Here is a 16,980-nt window from a genome sequence, read left to right on the forward strand (position 1 = left end):
TGCCTTTTAACCTCAGCTTAAACATTTCCATTGAAGACTAGGTTGTAGGTAACTTATTTCAATGTAATAGAACTTTCTTTTTTAAATTTAAATTTATTTATTTTAATTGGAGGCTAATTACTTTACAATATTGTATTAATTTTGCCACACATCAACATGAATCCACCACGGGTGCACACATGTTCCCAATCCTGAACCCGCCTCCCACCTCCGTCCCTGTACCATCTCTCTGGGTTATCCCAGTGCACCAGCCCCAAGCATCCTGTATCCTGCATCAAACCTAGACTGATGATTCATTTCTTATATGATATTATACATGTTTCAATGCCATTCTCCCAAATCATCCCACCCTCTCCCTCTCCCACAGAGTCCAAAAGACTGTTCTATACATCTGTGCCTCTTTTGCTGTCTCGCATACAGGGTTATCGTTACCATCTAATTAGAAAAGTCTACCTTATGCTGAAACCTGCATTCCTAACTCCTAATCCACTGATTGATCTCAGAGGTTCTGTCTGGAGACGTAAGAAAGAAACCCTGAATTTTTCTTTCTGGGACAGGACTTCAGAAAGTTGAAGACAGTGGCCATGGTTCCTTGTGAGTCTGTTCATCTCTAGAACATGACAAGCTCCTTCTTTTGTTTCTCCTCCTTCTCCACTGTGGTAGATGCCTTCTCAACAGACCGGAACTTAGGCTAAGACTCAGGACATGGTCTGATATTAGCTGGAGTTTCATTTGATTTATTGTGGACACTATTCCCCTAATAACACAACAAAATATTGTAGAAAAATTGTCCTTTAGCTACATCACAGTCTAGGTCCTATTGAATTCATGAACAACCAAAACTATTCTCACATCTATTTCTTATGAGTTTTTGCCAAACCAGAACTTGGTTTTAAATCAATTGATTCTTTTTCTTGGTGGTATTCATTAACCTAAATTTAAGACTTTCTTTTACTCATTTTTAAATTATATTATTTTTTTCTAATCTGTTCATAGTTTAGATATGCATATGAGCTATATAGTGTTGTGGTTAACAATATGAGCTCATATTGTTTATTTTTTATTTTATTTTATTTTATTTTTTTGAGCTCATATTGTTAACCACTTCATGGCAAATAGATGGGGAAACAGGGGAAACAGTGGAAACAGTGGCTGACTTTATTTTGGGGGGGCTCCAAAATCACTGCAGATGGCGATTGCAGCCATGAAATTAAAAGACGCTTACTCCTTGGAAGGAAAGTTATGACTGACCTAGACAGCATATTGAAAAGCAGAGACATTACTTTGCCAACAAAGGTCCATCTAGTCAAGGCTACGGTTTTTCCAGTAGTCATGTGTGGATGTGAGAGTTGGACTATAAGGAAAGCTGAGTGCAGAAGAATTGATGCTTTTGAACTTTGGTGCTGGAGAAGACTCTTGAGAGTCCCTTGGACTGCAAGGAGATCCAACCAGTCCATCCTAAAGGAGATCAGTCCTGGATGTTCATTGGAAGGACTGATGCTGAAGCTGAAACTCCAATACTTTGGCCACCTGATGCAAAGAACTGACTCATTTGAAAAGACCTTGATGCCGGGAAAGATTGAGGGCAGGAGGAGAAGGGGACAACAGAGGGTGAGATGGTTGGATGGCATCACCAACTCAACGGACATGAGTGTGGGTAGGCTCCAGGAGTTGGTGATGGATAGGGAAGCCTGGTGTGTTGCAGTTCATGGGATCGCAAAAAGTCAGACACGACTGAGTGACTGAACTGAACTGAATTATAGTCACATTTTAACAATAACATTATAACACTAATTTTGTCATTGTTAGTAAGAGTATTCCAGTCTTAAATGTTATTGTTTTTTAGTTGTGAAGTCGTGTATAACTCTTTTGCAAACCCATGGACTGCAGCCCACCAGAGGCCTCTGTCCATGGGATTTCCCAGGCAAGAATACTGGAGTGGGTAGCCATTCCCTTCTACAGAGGATCTTCCCAGGGATCAAACCCATGTCTCCTGCATTGACAGGCGTATTCTTCACCACTGAGCCACCTGGGATGCCCCAGTTCTGAATACCTACACTGGAAGTAGGAAGTCCTGAGTTCTACTACTTACTGGTTTTGTATCTTGGGCGATTTCTTTAATATCTCCTTGCCTTCATTCTTCCCATCTATATGAATATTCCCTACAGTCTCCTCCAGAATTTTGATGATGCAGTTGTGTACCCAAATCCATCCAGAATTTAGTAAGAAGGAATAGTCAGAACCTATTCCTGACTATACTCTGAAGATGGAGAGTGTGACCCTTATGAGCCTGGGTCAAGTAGGGTATGGAACGTAGTCCTAATGGGGTAAGATATGTTATATCAAAAAGCAAGCAGATGAGGCCTATTAACTATTAACTCTACCCAGAAAGTCAGCCACATGTGCTGCAGTCTCTGGAGCCTCCTTTCATATCCTGATTCTGTATCTTACCTATACATTTACTATATAAATCAAAAGCCAGACTGGCAAAAACTTAATACAGTTTCAACAAAGAGATCCTAAAGGAGCACCTTTACACAAACTAAGCCGAGAATTGTCAAGGCTAATTAGTGAAAACACAATTTAAGCCCTGCCAGGAACAAGCCATACAGCTAGGACCTCATAACAAAATCTGAATTTGTAGCCTGGTAAGATCATGGCATCCAGTCCCATCACTTCATGGGAAATAGATGGGGAAACAGTATAAACAGTGGCAGACTTTATTTTTTGAGGCTCCAAAATCACTGTAGATGGTGACTGCAGCCATGAAATTAAAAGATGCTTACTCCTTGGAAGAAAAGTGATGACCAACCTAGATAGCATATTCAAAAGCAGAGACATTACTTTGCCGACTAAGGTCCGTCTAGTCAAGGCTATGGTTTTTCCAGTAGTCATGTATGGATGTAAGAGTTGGACTGTGAAGAAGGCTGAGCGCCGAAGAATTGATGCTTTTGAACTGCGGTGTTGGAGAAGACTCTTGAGAGTCCCTTGGACTGCAAGGAGATCCAACCAGTCCATTCTGAAGGAGATCAGCCCTGGGATTTCTTTGGAAGGAATGATGCTCAAGCTGAAACTCCAGTACTTTGGCCACCTCATGCGAAGAGTTGACTCATTGGAAAAGACTCTGATGCTGGGAGGGATTGTGGGCAGGAGGAGAAGGGGACGACAGAGGATGAGATGGCTGGATAGCATCACTGACTCGATGGACGTGAATCTGAGTGAACTCTGGGAGTTGGTGATGGACAGGGAGGCCTGGCATGCTGCGATTCCTGGGGTCGCAAAGAGTTGGACACGATGGAGCGACTGAACTGAACTGAAGCTCTAAGAATGGATCTAAGGCTCAGTAACCCTCTGATCACACCAAGTAAGTGATTCATGGAACAAACAAATTATCTCATTTATGGTTATCAGCAAATGCAATTGTCCACACCGGTACATTCTTAACAGTGCCAAAGCTTGGATCAAGAGAACCATACTGCAACACAAGTGTTTAGGTACCATATCTCAGTGGAGATGTTTAGAACTCTAGCCTCTAAGGCTTAATTAAAACTGTCATCTTATGAAGAGTTCTTACCTAGTCAGAGCTGGTAGGGCCCTCAATCAAGCATCTGGTGTACTTCATGGATGGACAAAGAGGTTTGGCATTTTAAATGATCCAGGCCTGTCACCCAGGGCTTCTCTTTCAAGACTCTTCTACAAAGCTTTTCTGTGCCTGCCCTCTTCCTTTGAGTACTTCTAAAAGTCTAGTATGCTTCTCTGATAATGTATGTCTATCCCACCCAACTAAAGCTGCTTGAGATAATGCAAGATAATCTCCCCATCTCAAAATTCTTAACTTAGAACAAATTTATAAAGTCCTTTTGCCATATAATGTAACATTCACAAGTTCCAGAGATTAGAATATGGGTATCACTAGAGACCATTATTAAGCCTACCACAATCCTAGTTTTAACCCTTAATTTCACTCAAGCTAAAAGCCTTTCTTGTGTAACCTTAAAACCCAAACTCTTATCTACCAAGACAAGTAGTCCATCCATCGATCCATTTTCCTGCTACAACAGTACCAGCTCATATCATTAACATTCCAGTTTTCAGTTCCTTCTTCCATTTGGGCCACTGAGTGTTTAATTTATGAGCTCAGATATTAAAAAATAATAGTTTATCTGTTTTTTTTTAAGGATTTTGAACAGGAAGATTTTTTCAAGGTATCTAGTTTGCAACATTTCCAAAAATTGGGCAAATTTAATCTACTCCTATATAGATTATGCCCCCCCCGCCAACTTCATTAGAGCTGTTCTTTTCAAATCACTAGCAACCAAGCATATCATGATCCCAAATACATTTTTTATCTGCATTTTACCTAAACACACAGAATTCACCCCAGTTGATTACTCCCTGCTTCTTGAACACTCGCCTCTTTTGATTTCCATGATATCACACCGTTTCTCATTTTTTTCTTACTTTACAGATTATTTCTCTTTCTTTCTCCACTACTGCCTGCTCTTCTACCTGACCTAAAATGCTGCTTCTTTCTGAAACAACATTTATTCTTTAATTACACAGTATAGCTTCAGGATCTCTGTAGGAAATATTGGCCTTCTTTGGGAATATTCAGTATATCAAAGTATGTGGAGACAATTCAGTGGATTAAGAGTCAATTAATGTTTATCTCCTTAAAAAATCTTACAATGAGAAAAACAGACAGAAAACAGTTTATGTGCTTTAAGTCTCTCATGGAAAAGTGCTAAAGCTATGCAAATCTCTTCCTAGACAACAGTCAATTCATAGTGAAAAATATTTCTCTAATTATAGGTATTCTTGTAAAAACCTTCAAACTTTGTAGCTCTTACTGAATATCAGACAATTCATACTTTCAAAAAGGCTAGAGAGGAAGCAGCAAAGTCATATAAAAAGCTGGGTCATTAAAAAGCCCCAATCTACTTTTCTGTCTTCAGCTTAGTTTCTCCCCTTCCCTTTCTCCAGCTCTGCCCACTAATTTCCTCTCCATTTCACTGAAAGTTCCATCCCTCTCCAGCTCCAGAAGCAAACCTGACTGAGATAGGAAGCATTTCGATAAACCTTAATGTTCCAATACTCTTCTTATTCCCACTTTTAATAATTCAGTTGCTGAACATACCAAGGTATGATCACTTAGTTACTAATGCTAGGCTTAGGTGTTTCTCCCATTCACTACAGTAATGATTCTTCTGCCACCCTTACCCCTACTCTGACTATTCATCGTAACACTTTGCAAATGTCCCCCAACCCTATTCTTCATAAAACAACACTCACCAAAGACCGTGCGGGCAGGGACAGACTCTCTGTTGAGCCAGAAAGACACTTGTGACAGGATGACAGTCATGATACATGGCAAGTAGGTCTGGATCACAAAGTAGCCAATTTTTCGCTTGAGGTGGAAGTGGGTTGTCATGACGACATATTCTCCTAGAGAGTAAAATTTTAGACATTATTGCAGTTAAACATTGTTGGATCAAGGTGGGCCCCAATTCAGTTCACAAAGCTCCTTAACCTTATACTCAGAATAAGACATTCTAGTACCTCTCAGGTCCATGTAACCAGATCTCTTTAATAATCATGAAGAAGTACAGAGGTGGGTTTTTGTTTTTTTTGGTGAAAATATTACCAAACACAAATCCATGTGACCAACACACAGTGAGGCCAAACAATACTAACATGTCAGAGCTTGGCACAGAGAAAGGATTATTGCAGGGCTATGCAAGGAGATGAGTGGCTTATGCCCTAAAAACCTTGAACTCCCAGAAAGCTTTCAGCAAAGCCCTTTTATAGGAAAGGTGAGGGATGGCCATGGTTTGTTGTTACAAACTTCTTGTTGTCAGATCCTTCGTTCTTGAAGTGAAGTCACAGTCAGGTCACCATGTTCCTGTAAACCTTCACCAAAACAAATGTTATTCTCTGTTCTAACAAAAACAGGCAAGGTCCCAAGGTCAACTTTCACCCTTCAAGCTCCAGGCCTGGCTAAAAGGAAGGGGTCACTGCATGGATCGGTTACCCTGCCCAGAAGCGTTCATCCAGCCCCCAGTCTGTATCCTCTTGCCAGTGCCCTGGCCCAGCTGAAGAGGCAGATCTCAGCTGGAGGCGCCCTCAGGACCAAGTCTTCAGACCCTGCCCAGCCATCATCACCGAGGGAGCCAAAATGCACAGGACTGAACTGGCCCTCAAGCTTCTTATTTAAACTGAAGGGAATCTGAGAACTCCATGGACTGCAACCTATGAAGACACTGCCGCCATTAGGCTGCAGACAGGGGAAGAGGTTTACAGCTGCTTTGAGGCCTGGGCTTGGAAAATGAGTATCTGTAGTGATGACCTGGAGCTCTGTGGGATACAGCCCTCTGCCTGTCCCCAGGGGGCCCCCAGATCACCCACTGGCCTGAGGCTGAAGTGCCTGGAGGGCCTGGAAAGAAGGCCAAGATCTGCCTCTCACTGCATTCTCTGCCACAAGGACACTTGCAAGCTGACTATTGGCTGAGCAGGCTCTCTAAACACCCTGGTAAAGGTCTCATGCTAATGGCTGTGTGCCTGTCCTGCTCCTGTGATATCCTAGAAGGGCACTGTAGGGGCCTGGATGACAGCTGAACTGAGGAGTCTGCACCATCCAATAGCAGGTGCCTGTTGTGTGAGTGAGCAGAGGCTAGCATCTCTGGCCCCAAATCCAGACACTTGTACTGAGGTGGAGGGAAAATTTGGGGGAGGTATCACATCCTAGATCCTAGTAGGGTAGCCCCAGCTGGCCCATCTGTCTAGGTATGTACTGTCCCACCTAGCAGAGGGTTTGATAGGATCAGGCAGATCAGGCAGCTGCAAAACTGCCTCTGGGGCCATTTCTTCATTTTCTCCCTGACCTCAGGAGGGCAAATGGCCTTGCTTCCTGGTCTCCCCTCACTGTTGGAGGTGTCCCTACCACACCTGCAGTGGAGCCTACATGCATCTGACCCAATAAACCCTGCTAGAGCATGACCACCTCTATTACAAGGTCATGATGTTCTAGCTGAAGCATTTTCAACTAGCCTTACATGCCAGCAGAGGGTCTCCTCAATTCATGGTCAAGAGCAGCACCATATCCACTGATCTGCTGGTCTACCTGTCAGTGAGTCTGCCTCTACCTGTCTTGGTGATCTGCAACAACTCAGACTTGCCCAAGGCAAGAAGGCGCAATGTATGTGTGCATACCTCATGTTTCCATAGCCCACTACTCTGCCAGGCATTGCCTGGCAACTGCCTGGGTGAAGGCACAGAGCACACAAATGAGCTTGTCTCACTCCCTTGGCATTCTTATCCAGGTCTGTATCTTTATTTATTTTTATTATTTATTTTTTTAATTTTTTTTATTTTACTTTACAATTCTGTATTGGTTTTGCCATACATTGACATGAATCCACCACGGGTAATAACTTAAACTTTGATAACTCCCCAATGTGTATTTTCTGCCTGGGCTTCCTACTTGTTATGGTTATGGGTTGAATTATGTCTCCTAGAAATATATGAAGTCATAAACCTGAATGCCTCAAAATGTGACTTTCTTTAGAAAGAGGTGTGCTGCAGATATAGCTAGTTAAAATAAGTTCATACTGGAGTAGGATGGGACCTGATCTACTATGACTGATGCTCTCTTATAAAAAGAGACACACAAAGGGAAATGTGTGATGACAGAGGCAGAGATTGTAATAGGGACAAGGCAGACACGAGCTATAGCAGCCCCACTCAGCCACTGGTATGCACCACAGTGGGTCCCTCCCCCATACCCTCTTCTATATATAAGAAGCCCAAATTTGGACTGATGGAAAATGTTTTTTTTGAGATGCTAGTCTGCCGTCTTCTTGGTCTGCTAGCTTTTCTATTATTCCTTGCTCCAACAACTCGTCTCCAAATTGATTGGCCTGTTGTGCAGCAAACAGAACAATTTTAGGCTCAATAACAAATTTTTGGTGAAACCACCCAGGAGCCTTGCTACTTGTGACCAACCAGCCCTGCTTAGGGAATTTTAGGGTAAGGCCCTAGCAGCTGCCAGGACCATTTGTCCTGAGGATCTTCTCTTCAAAATTCCCTAGAGCGGCACTGGGTGCCTCAGAGCTTGCCTTTGGAGCAAGGAATCAATGTTTGGGAACCGACAGGCTTGATATGGTAGGGTGAGTTGCTCAGGTGTATACAACTGGAAACATCTTCCCTTCTCAATTTGGGTTTTTTTCCTTAAAGGAAAAGCCCATTTGTTCATGGTACCCTTTTGGAGAGGGCAGTTGTTCGAGGGCTTCCCAGGTGGAACAGTGGTAAAGAATCTGCCTGCCAATGTAGGAGATGAGAGTTTGATCCCTGGGTCAGGAAGATCCCCTGGAGAAGGAAGTGGCAACCCACTTCAGTATTCTTGCCTGGAAAATCCCATGGACAGAGGAGACTGGTAGGCAACAGTCTATGGGGTTGCAAAGAGTTGGACACAACTGAGTGACTCAGCACGCATGCACACACGAATTGTTGTTGAACTCTATCTGAGTTTTGAGCCATTTCTTTCAGTTTTGTTTAGTGTTCACTTGCTTTTGTTTTGCATTTGTTTGTTCCTGTTTTGCCCTCATTCACGATGGACCCTATTTATGCCTCTGGCATTGGAATTTGCTTGTCCTTTTTGTGTTTTGTTGTTCTTGAACTTATAAATATGGGAAATACTCTATCTGTCCCTAAGAAAAGCCCTTTGGGATGTACCTTAAGTAAATGGGCAAAAAATAGTTGTGAGCTTATGACTAAGGAACAGATGATATTCTATTGTCATAGTGTGTGGTCCCAATATATGTTAGGATCAGGAGAGCTATGGCCTTTGAATGGCTCACTTAATTATTATACAATCTTGCAATTAGAATTGTTTTGTGAAAGAGCAGGTGAAAATGATGAGATTCTATATGGAGAAGCATTTATGCTATTGCATTAAGAGGAAAAGCAGTCAAATGGCTACTGCCTTATGGTACAGTGGTCTGAAGGGAAAACCTGTTCTCCGAGAGGGAGAGGGAGAAAGCAAGAGTGAGGACATGCTATTTCAAAACTTAAACCCCCCTCCAACGAACCCAGCTCCCCCATTGGCCAAGCAGGATGCACTAACATATGCACTGTCTCCTGTCTCCCCTACTTATGAGAATCAATTAGAAGTTTCTATGTTCACCTCCAGGTCACAGGAGCCTGGTTTGTTATCACCATCTAAGACCTAACAGGGCACCCAATTTGGACTGGGAGCCACTTCTGGAGCAGGGCAATCTTCTTTGTGCACATATCCTGTAGGAGGCCTTAACGCAGATGGCCAAAGAGTTGGGTTTCCATGGATGCACAAGCCATTCTCAACTTCAGATTTGTTTAATTGGAAAAAAACATAACCCTACATACTGAGAGGACCCCCTCCATATGACTGAACTTTTCACTTCTATCTTTGCCATTCACCATCCCTTTTGGGCAGACATTCACACTTGTATGAAGTTGATGCTTACTGGGGATGAAAGGAGGATGCTCACTGACAAGGCTAGAGAGGAAGCATAGCAGCTTCATCTAGCAGATCCAGATGGAACTTCGGAAGCAAATCTGGCATTTCCTATTGTTGAACTTAACTGGGACCCTAACAATGGAGAAATGACGCACCTAGAGCATTATAGGAAGTGTATCTTAGTGACTCTTTGAAAGGGAGTACCTAAGCAAAAGACCTTAAAATAAATTCACGAGATACACAAAAACCCTACAAGGATCTGTTAGGGGAAGCACATGGACTGAAACCGCCCATCCTGACCAGCCACCATAGTAACCATTTGCATGAGTTGCTTTATGACAGGAGATCCTGATAAGGAATACGGAACTAATAAGCCACCACCAACCGGAAGAGTTCGGGAAAGGTCGAAAGGAGACACAGGGTGTCCGTCTACTTCCCAGAATCCTTCTTGCTAGCATCCATCTTGGCTGAGCAATGCGTGTGCCACCAGGAAAGACTCTGAATTAGAATGATTGGCCAAAGACCACCCAGAAACTAATCCCATCACCATAAAACCCAAGACTGCGAGCCACTTGGCAGAGCAGTTCTCCTGGGTTCCCTTACCCTACTGCTCTCCACCCGGGTGCCCTTCCCAATAAAATCTCTTGTTTTGTCAGCATGTGTCTCCTCAGACAATTCTTTTCTGAGTGTTAGACAAGAGCCCAGTTTCAGGCCCTGGAAGGGGTCCCCCTTCCTGCAACAGATCCATCAGAGTTTATAGAAACAATTTTTCAAGCTTATAGGTGCTACATTGGACCCTGAGGTGTCCAAAAATATGAGAATGGTAAATATGGCCTTCATTGGGCAAAATGCTTCAGATGTAAGAAGAAAATTACAAAAGTTAGATGGTGCATTTGGAATGAACTCTTATCAATTGGTAAATATTGCTTTTAAAGAGTTGAATAACATGGAACAAAGACTGAACTAAGATGATCAAGATGGAATGCCACTTTCCTGGCAGCAGCACTAGATTTCTGGAAGGCAAGTATCCTGAAGAGAGAGGTAAGCCACCACTGGGGAAGGAACAATGTACTTACTGCAAGGAGGAAGGGTTTTTGAAAACAGATTGCCCTAGGCTAAGGAATAAGAAGGAAAACAATAAAAGAAAGACAGGTCCCTCTCCTCTGGTAGAAAGAGAGGAACATTCTAATGAAGAATGAAGAGGCCTGGGGGCTCCCTTGGACCTGAGGCATCCAATTCTAATATCCCCACAGGAGCCCCAGGTAACTTTGACAGTGGGAGTGATTGACTTTCTGATAGATCTGCGAGTAACATACTCTGTGGTAAACACCAAAGTAGCATAAAAAACATGTCAATCCATCTCGATCATGGGTGTTTCTGGAGAAGTGCAAAATTATTCTTTCTTACAACCTCTAGAATGCCAGTTAGGGGACCTTACCCTGAAATACGGGCTTCCCAACTGGTGCAAGTACAAAGAACTTGCCTGTCAATGCAGGAGACATAAGAGACCCAGGTTCAGTCCCTGGATTGGAAAGATTCCCTGGAGGAGGGCATGGCAATCCACTGTAGCATTCTTGCATGGAGAATCCCATGCATAGAGGAGCCTGGTGGGCTACAGTCCATAGGGTCACAAAGAGTTGGACATGACCGAAGCAACTTAGAATGCATGCATGCACCCTGAAACACAACTTCCTGTATATGCCAGAGTGTCCAATCCCTCTTGGGCTGAGATCTCCTTTGTAAATTAAATGTTCAAGTAACTTATCAGGACAGCTTGACATCAGGGTCCCACTAGAACACACCATAAGCCTGCAGATGGCAGTCACGGATGGCCCAGAAAAGGAGACTGAGCTTTTACCTCCAAAGTCTATGGAAAGGCAAGACAAGAAGTGTGGGCTAATGGCACCCCAGAGAAGGCCCCAAAATGCATGGGCAACATTAAGAAGTGATGCTGGGACACCTAACACAATACTCTCTGAGACAAGAGGGAATTCAGCCAGTTCTTGAAAAGCTTTTGAAAACAGGAGTGATTAAACCTTGCAGGTTCGTATAATACCCCTGTCCTCCCAGTCAAAAAGTCCAACTCAAAGAGTATCACTTTGTCCAAGACTTGAAAGCTATTAGTGAAATAGTTCAAGATTTACACCCTGTGGTATCCAATCCATACACTCTGCTCACAACTATTCTGGGAGAATACAGTTGGTTCTCAGTTTGGGACTTGAAGGATGAATTTTTCTGCATTCCTATTGCAGAAGAATCATAGCAGCTTTTTGCTTTTGAATGGCAGGACCCCGAAACACAAATAATCCGACAGTATTTTTGTGCAGTCCTGCCTCAAGGATTTAAGAATTCTTCTACCTTGTTTGAGGAAATGTTGGCAAGGGACCTTAGAAACTTAATATTGGATGAAGGACTCATACTCCAATATGTGGATGACTTGCTCATAGCAAATCCTACTTATGACAAGTGTCTACAAAATACCATCAGAACCCTGAACTATTTGGCCAGTTGTGGATATAAGGTTTCCCAGAAAAAGGTCCAAATATGTAAGCAACAAAGTCAAGTATCTAGGTTTTGCCATTTCCAAAGGACAGTGAGGTCTTACCTGATAGGCAATTGCATGCTTGAGAACACCCAAGACTTATAGACAACATAGAAGTTTTCTGGGAATGGCAGGGCTCTGTTGGATTCGGATCCCAAACTATGGGGTCATAGGGAATCCCCTTTATAGGGCACTGAAGGGACATGATCTTCAGTCCCTTACTTGGACTAGAGTGCCAAACAGCTTTTGCGACAATAATAGCAAAGTTTCAGCTCTGGCTTTGGGACTACTGGATCTAAAGAAACCTTTCAAACTGTATGTACATGAGAGAAAAGGCATAAGCCTTGGGGTGCTAATCCAAACCCTGGGGAATATCCCCAGACTGGTTGCCTACTTCTCAAAACAACTAGAACAGACTGTCAAGAGGTGGCCTCCTTGCCTTCAAGCTGTGGCAGCTAGTTGTGACATACTTCAAGAAGCTGAGAACTTTACCCTGGGGCAACCCACCACTGTGTATATTCCTCATCATGTCCTCACTTTGCTGGAAGAGAAAGGGGGTTATTGGCTGACTTCTGGGAAAATGGGAAATTACCAAGCCATTCTACTGAACAATCCTAATGTGAGAATTCAAGTCACTTCAGCCCTAAAGTCAGCCATATTGCTGCCGATTGATGTTGCCCAATCCCCGAGCATGACTGCCTACACACCATCGAGCTAGTGTACTCCGGCAGACTGGACTTAACGGTCCAACCCTTGGCTAAGCTGGATGTGGAACTGTTCACCAACACAAGCAGCTTTGTGGACAAAGGTAGGTGATGCACTGGGTATGCAGTGGTAACCCTCACAGAAACTATGGAAACAGAAGCCCTGCCCCCAGGGAGCACAGCTCAGAAGGCAGAAATCAAGACCCTAACAAGGGCCCTGCTCCTTACTAAAGAGAAGCAAGTAAATATTACATAGACTCTTGCTATGCATCTTCTGTAGTGAATGCTACAGGGGCAATCTGGAAATAAAGGGGGCTCCTCACTTAGAATAATAAAGACCTAAAACATGCTCCTGAAATTCTGTTACTATTAGAAGCAGTCGATAAGTCTTCACAAGAGGCCATAAAGCACTGCCCAGGCCACCATAAAGGTGAGACTCATACAATAAAGGGGAATTGGTTAGCTGACCAAGCTGCAAAGAAAGCAAGCCATGATAAGGTCACCCCTTCCACGACTGACTTGTCAAAATACCAGCCAGCATATTCAGAAAAGGACGAGGAGAGGGCCAGTGAGGGGGTTTCACTCTTGACCATAACTCACCTGATTGGAAATGTAATGCACAAGGAATTGTGGCTCTTCTGGACACTGTGCTGCAGCAGCACATCCATGACAGCACCCATTATGGGACAGATGCCAAGTTACAGTGGATTTGGAAACATATGATGGAACCTCACCTACAAAGGACCATCTAGAAAGTCACTCAGAATTGTATGATTTGTGCTAAAATTAGCCCCAAAACCTCTTTCAGACAGCCTCAGATGAGGATCCAGAACAAAGAAACTTGCCCCACTGAGGTCTAGCAAACAGACTTTATTCAAATGCCTCAAATTGTAGGAAACTTCAGAACCTGCTGGTATGTGTGGACACCATTTAAGGATGGGTGGAAGCCTATTGCACCCAGACAGAAAAGGCCTCTGAAGTAGTTATAGTCCTCCTTAAGGAAATTATTCCCTGCTTTGGACCACTTAATATCCTCCAAAGTGGTAACAAGCCTGCTTCTGTCTCTAGCATAACCCAACAAGTGTCTAAAACACTGAATTGACTGGAAGTTACATTCATCCTGGGGATCAGAAATAACATGAGAAACTGAGAAACTGATTCATACATCTAGAAGGAGCATTGCTAAAATATGTCAAGACATCAATTCACCTGTACAGGAGGAGGTGACCAACACCATCCCCCCAAAAAAGAAATTCAAGGCAAAATGGTTATCTCAGGAGGCCTTACAAATAGCTTAGAAAAGAGGAGAAGCAAGAGGCAAAGGAGAAAGGGAAAGATACAACCAACTGAATGCAGAGTTCCAGAGAATAGCAACAAGAAATAAGAAAGCTTTCTTAAGTGAATAATGCAAAGAAATAGAGGAAAACAATAGAATGGGAAAGACTACAGAGCTCTTCTAGAAAATTAGAGATACCAAGGGAACATTTCATGCAAAGATGGGCACAATAATGGATAGAAACGGTAAGGATCTACAGAAGCAGAAGAGATTAAGAAGAGGTGGCAAGAATAAACAAAAGAACTGTACAAAAAAGATCTTAATGACCCAGATAATTATGATGGTGTGGTCACTCACCTAGAGCCAGATATCCTGTAGTGTAAACTCACGTGGGCCTTAGGAAGCATTATTATGAGTATTAGGAAGCATTACTATGAGCAAAGCTAGTGCAGGTGATAGAATTCCACCTGAGCTATTCAAAATCCTAAAAGATGATGCTGTTAAAGTGACACACTCAATATGTCAGCAAATTTGGAAAACTCATCAGGGGCCACAGGACCAGAAAAGGTCAGTTTTGATTCCAATCCCAACAAAAGACAATGCCAATAAATGTTCAAACTACCATACAATTGCAGTCATCTCACATATTAGCTTAGAGAAGGAAATGGCAACCCACTTCAGTATTCTTGCCTGGAGAATCCCAGGGACAGAAGAGCCTAGTGGGCTGCCGTCTATGTGGTTGCACAGAGTCAGACATGACTGAAGCAACTTAGCAGGAGCAGCAGCACACGCTAGCAAAGTAATGCTCAAAATCCTTCAAACTAGACTTCAACAGTTCTCAGTTCACAACTGAGAACTTCCAGATGTATAAGCTGGACTTAGAAAAGACAGAGGAACCAGAGATCAAATTGCCAACATCCCCTGGGTCATACAAAAAGGAAGAGAATTCCAGGAAAACATTTACTTCTGCTTCATTGACTATGCTGGACTGTGTGGAATACAACAAACTGTGGAAAATTAAGAGATGGGAATTACAGACCACCTTACCTGCCTCCTGAGAAACCTGTATACAGGTCAGGAAGTAACAGTTAGGACCGGAAATGGAACAACAGACTGGTTCAAAATTGGGAAAGGAGTATGACAAGGCTGTATATTGTCCCCCTGCTTATTTAACTTATATGCAAAGTACATTATGTGAAATGCTGGCTGGACGAAGCACAAGCTGGAATCAGGACTGCCGGGAGAAACATCAATAACCTCAGATATGCAGATGACAGGACCTTATGCCAGAAAGCAAAGAAGAACTAAAGAGCCTCTTGACGAAAGTGAAAGAGGAGAGTGAAAAAGCTGGCTTAAAACTCAACATCCCCAAAATGAAGATCATGACATTCAATCCCATCACTTCATGGCAAATAGATGGGGAAAAAGTGGAAACAGTAGCAGATTTTCTTTTCTTGGGCTCCAAAATCACTGCAGACAGTGAACTGCAGCAATGAAATTAAGACGCTTGCTCCTTGGAAGAAAAGCTATGGCAAACCTTGACAATGTATTAAAAAGCAGAGAAATCATTTTACTGACAAAGATCCATAGAGTCAAAGCTATGGTTTTTCCAGCAGTCATGTACAGCTGTGAGAGTTGGACCATAAAGAAGGCTGAGTGCCAAAGAATTGATGCTTTTGAACTGTGGTGTTGGAGAAGACTTTTGAGAGTCCCTTGGACAGCAAGGAGAGCAAACCAATCAACCCTGAAGGAAATCAACCCTGACTTCATTGGAGGGACTGATGCTGAAGCTGAAGCTCCATACTTTTGCCACCTGATGCAAAGAGCTGAATTTTTGGAAAAGACCCTGAAGCTGGGCAAGATTGAGGGCAGGAGGAGAAGGAAGAGAGAAAGGATGAGATGGTTGGATGGCATCACTGACTCAAAGGACATGAGTTTGAGCAAACTCGGGAGGGCAGGAAAGCCTGGTGAGTTGCAGTCCATGCTGTAGCAAACCGTGGGACACAGGTGAGCAACTGAACAACAACAAGGCCTTGCCAGCTGCCATGCACTGATCAGAGTGCCTCCCAGAAACAGGCTTAATTTAAGCCATTTTGAAATCTTCTAGTTTGCCAACCAGGTGTCTGCCCAGGTGTGAGAATTTATAAATGCTGTGAAAGATCTCGCAGTTGTAACTGTTCATGTGTTTGCTTCCAGCAGGTCTGCCTATCCAATGGAAATAGCCTTACATCCTTTCCCACCTGGAGACAGAATCCTCCTTAAAATGTGGAGACACAGATGTGTAGAGCGGACTTTTGGACTCTGAGGGAGAGGGAGAGGGAGAGGGTGGGATGATTTGGGAGAATGGCATTGAAACACGTATACTATCATGTAAGAAACGAACTGCCAGTCTATGTTCGATGCAGGATACAGGATGCTTGGGGCTGGTGCACGGGGATGATCCAGAGAGATGGTATGGGGTGGGAGGTGGGAGGGGGTTCATGTTTGGGAACTCATGTACACTCGTGGTGGATTCATGTCAATGTATGGCAAAACCAATACAGTATTGTAAAGTAAAATAAAGTAAAAATAAAAATTAAAAATAAAATGTGGAGAGAACAGCAGCCACAGCACCAGCTGACTGCAAGGAGGATAGGACCACACATGGTATTATTCACCATGCATTCATCTGTCAAGTTAGCTGAAGTAAAGCCATAGATATATCACACTGCTTAAAGTAGCCCCACTGTCATTAGAAAATGACTCAACCCTGAGAAGCCAGAGAGCAATGGGTTTGTGAACCCTTAGAAGGGTTAAGGTTGCTCTTCAGAAAGTTTATGTATTGAGATTAAAATCTCATTGTAGAAGGAATGTCATCAGGTCAAATAGTTGTAGATAAAGAGAATTGTATTGCTTACCAAAAATTTTAAGAAATATTCTCAACCTGACGCTGATCAATTTCATTTCACAATCACTTCTGCGTCTC

General features: G+C 43.1%; 1 protein-coding gene across 1 annotated transcript in view; it reads right to left on the reverse strand.

The window, feature by feature from the left end:
• Positions 1-16,980, reverse strand: part of GABRA3 (gamma-aminobutyric acid type A receptor subunit alpha3) — a 243,619-nt gene that overhangs the window by 16,018 nt on the left and 210,621 nt on the right. Inside the window, exon 8 of the mRNA XM_040265444.1 lies at positions 5,293-5,445. Coding sequence (XP_040121378.1) covers positions 5,293-5,445 — 153 coding nt within the window. The remainder of the gene's footprint in view (positions 1-5,292; positions 5,446-16,980) is intronic.

This window comes from Oryx dammah, unplaced genomic scaffold, assembly GCF_014754425.2.
Source record: "Oryx dammah isolate SB20612 unplaced genomic scaffold, SCBI_Odam_1.1 HiC_scaffold_23, whole genome shotgun sequence".
Classification (NCBI taxonomy): Eukaryota; Metazoa; Chordata; class Mammalia; order Artiodactyla; family Bovidae; genus Oryx; species Oryx dammah.